The 9729-nt window shown below is 39.2% G+C and overlaps 2 protein-coding genes across 2 annotated transcripts; one reads left to right on the forward strand and one right to left on the reverse strand.

Annotated features, from left to right (window-relative positions):
* Window positions 1–3091: 3091 nt before the first annotated feature.
* On the reverse strand, window positions 3092–4136 carry cst14a.2 (cystatin 14a, tandem duplicate 2). The gene is made up of 3 exons (XM_030099745.1): window positions 3980–4136; window positions 3781–3882; window positions 3092–3398 (listed from the first exon to the last, which is right to left on the reverse strand). The coding sequence occupies exons 1-3, from the start codon at window positions 4046–4048 to the stop codon at window positions 3270–3272; spliced, it is 300 nt and encodes a 99-aa protein (XP_029955605.1). The 5' UTR covers window positions 4049–4136; the 3' UTR covers window positions 3092–3269.
* Window positions 4137–7763: 3627 nt separating this feature from the next.
* On the forward strand, window positions 7764–9287 carry LOC115394474 (thiosulfate:glutathione sulfurtransferase). Its single transcript, XM_030099791.1, has 4 exons — window positions 7764–8029; window positions 8533–8655; window positions 8752–8914; window positions 9098–9287. The coding sequence occupies exons 1-4, from the start codon at window positions 7846–7848 to the stop codon at window positions 9150–9152; spliced, it is 525 nt and encodes a 174-aa protein (XP_029955651.1). The 5' UTR covers window positions 7764–7845; the 3' UTR covers window positions 9153–9287.
* The last annotated feature ends 442 nt before the right edge of the window (window positions 9288–9729 follow it).

Consider the following 9729-nt stretch of genomic DNA (forward strand, 5'->3'; position numbering starts at 1 on the left):
TACTTGAAGAAAGGTAGGGTGGGTTAAGCATTTAAAAACTGTACAATTATTTGATGATTCTTGTCCGCTAAAGGTTGAAATACTCTTGAGCAACTTGTGACTTTTATTCATTCATTTATTTAAATGGCATCAATGTGTTTTCTTGCAAACATTTCATGTCTGGATCATTCCAGTCAGGTATTTATTTTGAATTTGTCTTTAGACATGGCCACATTTGCTGTTTAGTGCATGAGCAGAAACCCCAGACAGCTGTTCCTCGGCTTTAAAGGGGCTTGATGCAAATGTTTTGCCTTTGCTGCACACAGGGTGGAGGTGTTGAGTTACATGGAAAACTTTCAGTCAGTCAGTCAGTTAAACTTTTGTCATGTTCCTTTGGTTTGTAGTTGCAATAGTCCAAACTGAATCCAATGGGCATGTTATTTGATTTAAACTGATATACTAAATATTGTATATTTACACTGAAATTTACTATCATGACAGTTGTATCTTATCAATAATCCTGCTCGGAATATGTGAAATTACAGTTCTTACATTTGATCCTGGTAATTCAATCATTGGCACATTCAAAAATATACAGTTATGGAGAGTTAAAGGTGTCTCAATACAATCAATCTTTACTCGTGCATTAAATTTCAGGTTTGATGGATTTGTTGCCAACGGTTCAAATCCTCAGTATGTGTGAGGCTGCTACACAAACGTGTCATGGCAGTAGGGGGGTTGTTGCTGAACAATGAAAAATGCAGACGGTTAGGCAGTCAAAGGTCAGTCGGGTCACTTGTGAGTCAGAAATGTTGCAAATGCAAAGAAAGTTATTGGAAATGGGAGAAAACTTCGACGCAGCTGCTGCCCAAACATGCAAGCAATGTGTCCTCCTGCGCATCAAAGGTGTGGTGAAATCACTCTTCTCCATACGGGGAGGACGGTTACAACATCTGAGGCTTCGCAACAGTTCTGACTAAAACTCTCATTTTTTAAAATTAAACTGAACAGCCACAACACAGTTTCACACTATACACAAGGTATCTATCTATCTATCTATCTATCTATCTATCTATCTATCTATCTATCTATCTATCTATCTATCTATCTATCTATCTATCTATCTATCTATCTATCTGTCTATCTGTCTATCTATCTACAAGACACAACACTCGAAGTTGACCTGACACATGACTCTGAGTCAATGAAACGACTTGAATTTCAGGAAGCTTTTTTAAATTTGAACCCTCCGGTGACAGTATCATGCTATGAGTCCACGCTGAAAAGAGATTTTATTTGAAAAGAATCCTCTTTGTACCTGCTGCAATGCAGACTATGAAGTTACTCCAAATTGCTGCAGTAGCATAACTTTTTTTGGTTTCATGTAAGAGCAGACGATGGATAAAAAAAAAAAAAAAAAAGTGACGATTAAGCCACTTTATCAATGGGCACAAAAGCATGTGATTAAGAAAGAGGAACATCGGTCACAAGTCCAAACCAACAAGAGGGTGACTAAGTCTGGGGATTAACAACTAAATAAAAAAACAATCACACCGTTGTCCAGAACAATTGCACCTTTAAACACTTTAAGCTTGACTCCCTATTTTATAAACTGATGTTGCCTGAAAACCTTGTGATGTTTATCAATTCAAAAAAATTCAAATTAATGCACACAGGCAATTTAAACACACAAAAAGAATTAAAAATGTAAAAATGGTTGGCAAAAGTAATTAAATACATTGTTATTTATTATTAAACTAAAAGTTCCATTCAAATTCCATAACATATATTTGTAATTGACACATGGCCGCTTTCGATTAGTCAAAAGGTTCATGGTTGTGGTTCATCGCCGGTGAGTCCCGGGTGCGTCTTTCACATACATACATTCTGTATATGTTGTAACAGGTGTCTCCTACATGTGTGTTGAAGGTGTGGTGTGCTGCGCACCTCAGCACCACCAGGTATGTATAGTATTTTCCACATTTTGTCACATGAGCAAGAATTTCAGTCACTGCAGCGGTGGCAGAGACACACCCCAAAAGTCTTGCAGCTGTGTAAAGCGGTTCTAAAAAATACTGACTCCAGAGGGCTGAAATTCAGCTGCTGAATAAAACAATTTGAAAACTATATTGCTTTAATTTTTAAGTTCATAATTATACACGAGTTTGAGTTTTCCTATCCAATTAAAATCTAATAAAATGCACTGAAGTGTCTGGATGTAATGTGACAAAAAGTTCAAGTTCCTGTTTAACCCATTTAGTTTACAGTTAACCGAGTAGAAGCAGTGAGTCACTGTGAATACACAGGAGCTGTTGGGGACCCGTCTACTGGTCTGCTGTGGGATTCAAACCTGTGACCCTCCAAACCCAAATCCTCTTCTCTAACATCCACACAAATCTGGACTATATTGTTATAGTTCTTGACTATTTTTCAGGAGCATGCTTTAAAGAGACTCTGAGGTGAGAACAGGTTTGATTTCACTGATGTGTTTTTATTGTCATCAGAGTGCCACACCCTGTCCTCAAAAGACAGTTGCACTTGTACTTGGAATTTCAGTAAGCATTGACAGCACTTTTAACGATCTTGGATTCTACAGCTGATTGGCTGGTGGACGTGACCCATTTCACTTTACTTTTTAATGAGTCACTGCTACTGATGCTGTTTCAGTGCACTGTATTATCCTTCCCTCTTGGACTTTTTTTTTTAACGTTTGAATGCAACTTCAACACTAAAAAAGAAGACCAGATAGTTTTTTCAGGAGACTCAGTCTCACTCTGAATTGTATAAATGACTAATGACACTGTGGGCAGGATTATGGAGTACACATTTGAAAACTTCATGATCTCCTGCATTTCCCACAAAGCAATTCTGTTCTAAATTCATGTGAGTTTGGAAAGAGATGTGGCACACAGTAGGCTTGAACAGCTTCACATGGGACTTGTAATCTTAAAATCCATAAATCAATCAATCCCCATGACTTCCAGAGTCAGAAGCATCAGGATCTGACAGCGTGGACTGCCTCATTATCGTGTTCTCTTCCTTTCTCGCACTTTCTGTCAGATGAATAACTACAAATACGATCAGAATCACAACAGAAAGAAAAGAAACAAAAAAATGACAAATCTGCTTTGTTTATTCATACTTCTTGTACAAAATAGCTCAATTTAAAGACACTTCGAATCATCATTATTTGGAAGCAATCACACAGAATGTTAACTGTTTACACTGGTCAATATAAATCAGCCCGAATGTTCAGTGAATATAATGAGTTTGCAGCCAGTGGGAACATCTCAGAAGTGCTCAATCGGGTCGTGGAGGGTCTTCTCTTCCTGCAAGCCATGCAGCTTAATGTCACCTCCTGCGTGAGGGAGTGCCTTGAAAACTCTAAGGTGGACATGTTTGCCATCTCCCACATGGACCTGCAAGACAGAAAAAGAAGAAGATGAAAAAAATAAAGAAAATTCTTAAATTTGCTTTCACAGACTTCTGGAAGGTTAGCTGCTGAAAAACAAAGTGCACAACACATGACGATATGTAGATTTTCCATGATGTGCAGCTCACATTTGGCTACTTTAACCTGTTGTACTGTGAATTAACATGTCTGAAGACATGATGCTTGCAAAAAAACAACAACAATGTTGGGATTTTAAATCACAGCCTAAAAGACCCACTTGAAAAGGTTAGAAATTGTGCCATTAAATATCCACCTTCACAACATCAACAGAATACCGATTGTTGCCGCTGGGCTCTATGCATGAAATTAATAACAACAAGACAAAGTAGTAATAAAATCACAGATACCTTGATGAAGTAGTTGGTCCCAGCAACAACTTGTGTTGCGAAACTGTGGGCCTCATAGACAGAGAAGTTTTTCCCTGTTTTCTGCTGTGCCTCCACCTTCACCTGAATAACAACGAGGTGGCATCAACCACAAAACACTGTTTATGCTGCTGTGATGAAGGAAAAGTGAGAATGTAATCATCCGGGTGGTTCTACTCACTGAATCACACAGCTGCTGCGTGTCTGCGTCGGCCGGCTTGGGATCACTAAGTCCTCCACACTTAGGCATGGTTTCTGCTCAGAGTTTAGGGAAACAGACAAGAAAGAAATGAGGAATAATCCAGCTACCTTCTTCTTTATAAGCAAAAGTGAGTCAACGAGTCACATGATACGGACACATTCGGACTGTACCAACAGTGCTGGGCTAGGGGTGGCTATTTCAAACGATTCCGCAAATAAACCAAATGAGGGAAAAAAAAAAGTCACAAAGCTATGTATAATTTTTTTAAACTTGCCTCACATATATAATGCATATATTTTTTAATCATCAGGAGATTTAAAATTTCGTTGTGTTGGCCCGTTTCCCAGAGGAGTGGTTCAGGCCGACGCTCACTACCAGGAAGAGGCAGCGGGAGTGGGAGGGTTGCCAGTTTGGGCGAATTTACCGTAAGACTGGAATGACTTGACAGGTCAACACTGTTTGGGTTGAGAAATCATCCAGTGAAAATAATAACAAGAAATTAAGCTTTTTTTTTCTTTTGTGGGGGTGGGGGGGGGGGGGGGGGGTAGTAGTACAAATAAACACATTTTAATGAATTGCTGTGTCCTCTCTCTCTTATTATGAGCACATCCATTGTATAATGACAGAAAAATCTGCTAAACTTTGCATTTCTATCATCATGAGTGATTATGTTAATCAAATGTCACTATAAAATGTTATTGTTCACTGTCATTTATTATTACTTTTGCTGACTTTAGCAAATAATCATCTTCAAAACATACAAAGAACAAATCTGAGAGCCCCCAATACGACAATATTCAAAGACTCCAAAAAAGAACATTTGAAATACAAACAGAATCAACAAAGAAAAAGAAATCAAAATAACTGCATAGCACAATGTAATGGACATTTGAGTTTTCTTTTATATTCAAACTGAATTTAAGTTTTGGAGCTAAAGACTCCCTCTGTTACTGATTTTTATTCATTTTTGAGGATGGAGTAGTTTTAGTATTACTATTAGTATTAATAGTAGCAATCCTAACAGTTTTTTCTTTTGCTTAGAAAAAGAGATTGAAAAAGAAAAAGAAATACCTCTACTACTTTTTGCCCAATTTCACAATACCGTATTTAGGCTTTTCTATGAATCAATTTCAAAAGAGCTCTCAAGAAAGAAATGCACAAATCAGCAGAATGACTGATTCCCAGTGAATATTTATTTTCACTGAAGCATCAAGGAGATAAGACTGGTAATCTGAATGGTGGAGGAAGTGGAAGATTCAATTTTTCTGTTTGATTTTGCCGTCAGGAATAGGCTGCAGGAAGCTCTTCATCTGTCCCATTAACACACAGTCACATGAGGATCTTTATGAGTAAATAAGTGTCAATGTGTTTGTTCAGGTAACATGTGAAGTAATGTTTCCACATGATCATACTTCTCTATGTGTTTACTAAATGTTCACTGAGAGACAAACAGACCAAAGGTTTGGAAAACAAATGTAAAAATACATTGTTATTTCTCTTTTCTTGACATCAGACCTGAAGAAATCAGTAAGTAGAGCAGTCCAGTACAGTCAGTTGAGACTACTAGTTGTAAAGCGGAAAAGCATGGTTGGTTTGCAAGAATATCATGAGAGAAAAGTTGTTCTTGCCTGGTGAGAAACACAAACAAGTTTCAGCTTGTGCACACTGTGTGGTCTAGATACTGAGTGACAGTAAAAGGTGGACCAATATTTGAAGATTTTGCAGGTTGATACTTGCTGTGTGGTGATACAGATCTGGAGGTTCAGTAAAAAAATGCATTAGCAAATACTGCATTAGACCATTTAAAACTAACTTTTCCCAAATATATTCAATTGGGAGCTTCCTCTGGGGAATGAGGAGTTTTCTACAATATTTCTTTATCTGAGGGTGGAATGCTGGAGAGGTGGGTGAGCGGACAGTTCAGGGATTGGGAGGCAGCTCAAGAGATGAATCATACAATGTGTTGAAAAGAGACAATGCTACAGAAAGATAGCCTTTTATGAGGAAAATCACATTAAAAAAATCATATAGTTTAAGAAAGTAATGAAGTGAGACAAATCACGATATATTAAGATGTATCAACGACAGTTCAGAATTCACTTCTTCACCAAGTTTATTAGGAATCTAATGGAGAACCACTCCCATCAGACTGTAAGACTATAACCTGCCCGAGTGCGTTTTATTTTGTGTATATGTGTGTGTGTGCTCTGTGGCTGCAAGAGTTAAATCATCCAGATGTGTTTGATCTTTTGTGAGACTGACTTGGAAGAGCTTTACATGCTGCAGCCTTCGAAGAATGTAGTGAAGTCTGTTGTTTGACTTGAGTTCCAGCTGATAACGAGTGAAATGCACAAATTCACTGGAGCTCTCGATACTTCAAATAGCTTTAAGCTGTGAAATAAAGCTCCAAGGACAAGGAGCTCCAAAATAGCAACTCTTAACAACTCATGAAATTGTTGAGAGAAAAAAAAAAAGGTTTTTTTTTGTTTGTTTTTTTTTTCTTTTCTGCCTCAGGCCTACAAGGAACTGAGATGCTGGATAGTAGATGCTTTTCTGACAGCTGCTCATTTTCCTCAGACACAATCTGCGAATTAATTTTATCCTTGCGTACTAAAATTCAAAGAAAAATCAATATCTTCAGTTTCAACATTATACACGTCAATGTCTCCAATTTAACAGAAAACAAGCTGACAAAAGAAATACGAAAAGAAGAAATACTTTGGGGGTGATGTGGGCAGTTTGGGGGAAAATAAATCAATATCAGCTGGTCAGGTTCACTAAATGGTCCTGTGGCGCCCCCTTGTGGTTTCAGAGAAGAACTGCGATACGCTGCTGCCAGAGCCACTGCTCATGGACCAGCTGAGGGATTTGGACCTTCAAACTTCCCAAATATGCTATACCAACCTCTAAACCATCACTGTCCACTAAAAGCAAACAGATTGGTATATTTACAATATAATAATGAAACAAATTTAACTCTTAATAGGTAAAAGAGCTTATTCAGCAGATAACAGTTCTAGAAGAATGGACCAGTGCTGAAGAGCTTTCTTCAGCAGGTCTGGGTAGAAGGAAGTGTCTCTGACCCACAGTGCCGGAGACGTTGTTCATGATAGATCTCAGCTTTCTTCTCAGTCCCTCCAGGGTCAAACACATTTTCGTTCAGGGGCCACATCTTGAGTGTTCCTGGAGGATTGATGGGTTGTTTAGCGTCATGCAGTCTGACGCTCGGTGGGTCTCCCTTTGTAAACCAGGCTGTTAGGATTGTGAAATAAAACCCTTTTATTTTCAATCCATAGCTTTCTGTGTTTACCTTCAGGCCTCTCACACAGCCCCTACCCATAAAATAAACTCACCTGCGTCACGCCCTTTGTGTACCCATGAAATTAATTTATTTGTGTCAATACTCAGATGGTTGAGGGCTTTCTTGGCACTTTTCTGTTCCTCCCATTTATGTACTCACTGGGTTTGGTCACAAATATTCACATTTTCCACCATTTGCCTGGTAGTTTGGGGAAGAAGCTGGATTGAAACCTCTTGCAGACTGGTTTCTGGCCTTATATTTGACACCGCTCATCTGGAGGCTCTTGATTGAGTTAAGGAGACTCAGTTTTTAAAGCTCAAAAAGGTCCCTGGTTTGATTCCCTGATGGACTCCTCTCTGTCCTCCGCTCCTCTGAAGCCTGAAGGTGAGTCTGGACTGCAGGACTGGCTCGTAGGGGTGTATTTAATGTGGGAACTAAATTCATTTGCTCCTCCTGTGTCTCGGGGTAACTGAACTCTGGGGCAATAACTCCTTCGACCTGCGGATGGCGTCAAACGCAGTTTAGTGTTTCTGAAGAAGAAGAGATGGTTGAACTATTCGCCCGCAGGCTGCGGGCTGCGTTTCTTTTCACCATGTTTTCCTTCCTGCTGTCTCGGGGTTGCTGTCAGCTTGTCACGGCTGCGAACCGCAGCTTTCCCTCCACATTGGCTCCAGATTTTCGGGCTTTTACAACCACCTGTCCAATTTACGGGGAACTGTCCGAGAATGGTAAAAAAAAAAACAGAAAATGCATTTCCTGGTGTTGACTCGGGTCTTTTAGCAAACAAATAACCTTCATTACACTGTAACCAACCTGCTCCTGTCAGTAATTTGTGATTATTGAATTAGTGGCTGCCATAATATTCCCAATAATCCTTTCAATTTGTTTTAGAGCGCTGTTTGGACTGTAAAACTTGTATATGGCCCTGTAATTGCAGTCCTTTATGACTCTCCTGGCAGCTTTCCTCAGCTGAATAGCCTGCAGGTTGACCATCCAGCCTCTGACATTGTTCCAAACAGCTGAGAGTTTGCTCGACTCTGGCATTTCTGTTTCACGTAGAAAACAATGGTCTTTCAGCTGTGTTGATGGAAAGCTTCAGCTTGACAGAAGCATCTGTTTTTAGCAGCTGGAGTTGAGTTCAGACAAGATGGATGGTCAGTTGATACTGTTTTGTATTTTAGTTTGAGCACTAAAATATGTTTTATTCCTTTGTTTTTTTGTTTAATTCCAGCTTCACAGGTGAGCTACCCAGAACTGAAGACCATGCTCTCAAGCAGCAACATCCAGCTGTTTGATGTGAGAACCCCTGATGAGTTCCAGGCCGGTCGCATCGCAGAGGCCGTCAACATCCCATGTCAGTGAGAAAACACACTCCAATAAGATTTACACCTCTTCTTTTACTGGATTCATCCTTAATATTTCCTCTGTGTGTGTGTGTGTGTTTGTACAGTGGACACCCTGGAGGAGTCTCTGAAGCTTTCTCCTGAGCTGTTCCAGAAGAAGTTCGAAGTGAAGCCTCCTGGGAAGGATGACAACAACACTGTGTTTTACTGCAGGAGTGGAAACAGGAGCGCCAAAGCGCTGGCCATCGCCTACCAGCTCGGATTCAGCAAGTAAATAGCAGCAGATGCTTCTGTTTGTACACTTGGAAAATGTCACGCTTTCATTTAAGCCTCAGCTAAAGTACATGTCCTTAGATGATTCTTCACTTGTTGCATTCTAGATTAGTTTTTTCAGTAGAAAACCAGTCCAGACTTCGAGAGACTAAACCCTTCTTCATTGTTTTCTTTTCTCAGGGTGAGACATTATAAAGGAGGCTACACAGAGTGGATTGAAAAAGAAGGGAAATGAAATCAAGAGGCCTTTCCCCGTGGCGGTTACTTTATAGGAAACTGCTCCATATGTTTAATATCTTCCATAAAGATATGTGATGATTTAAAAACTCTGTCATGATCGATGATTGGAGGCTAATTAAAACTTTTAAAAGTCAAACATCTCTGAGTAATCCTTTTTTAAAGCTGTATGGTGTGTGAGCATACAACAGCGCCATACAGAATCAGATCATTATTATCTTTAAAATGCTCTTTATTTACTCTGCATAAATCTCAGTATTTGTGTTCTCACACTATTTGAAAGTCATATTGTCCCTTTCCAGTGCTGTTAAATTGGTAAGGAGCATCCATTTATGAGATTAGCAGCAGAAAACTTTTTTTTCTATTATAACTCAACATGGTTCATTTGTTTATTTTGCTTTTTGACACGATCCCAAAACTGATTGATTTCCAATGTTCAGTCATAATATTATCACCACATGTATGCACAGTATTGTGGAGGTTCCCCTTTGATTGGTGTGTCTGATCTAACTCATCCAGGAATGAACTCCACTCAATTCCTGACAAGAAGCTTAAAAATCCTTTACCTGCTCTAA

This window comes from Salarias fasciatus, chromosome 9 (genome assembly GCF_902148845.1).
Source record: "Salarias fasciatus chromosome 9, fSalaFa1.1, whole genome shotgun sequence".
Lineage (NCBI taxonomy): Eukaryota > Metazoa > Chordata > Actinopteri > Blenniiformes > Blenniidae > Salarias > Salarias fasciatus.

Coding starts and splice junctions, on each gene's coding strand:
- LOC115394474 (XM_030099791.1), top strand. CDS start 7,846: ATGGTTGAACTATTCGCCCGCAGGCTGCGGGCTGCGTTTCTTTTCACC. Junction 8,030..8,532: donor CGGGGAACTGTCCGAGAATG/GTAAAAAAAAAA, acceptor GTTTAATTCCAG/CTTCACAGGTGAGCTACCCA. Junction 8,656..8,751: donor AGAGGCCGTCAACATCCCAT/GTCAGTGAGAAA, acceptor GTGTTTGTACAG/TGGACACCCTGGAGGAGTCT.
- cst14a.2 (XM_030099745.1), bottom strand. CDS start 4,048: ATGCCTAAGTGTGGAGGACTTAGTGATCCCAAGCCGGCCGACGCAGAC. Junction 3,883..3,979: donor CGCAGCAGCTGTGTGATTCA/GTGAGTAGAACC, acceptor GTTGTTATTCAG/GTGAAGGTGGAGGCACAGCA. Junction 3,399..3,780: donor GGACCAACTACTTCATCAAG/GTATCTGTGATT, acceptor TCTGTCTTGCAG/GTCCATGTGGGAGATGGCAA.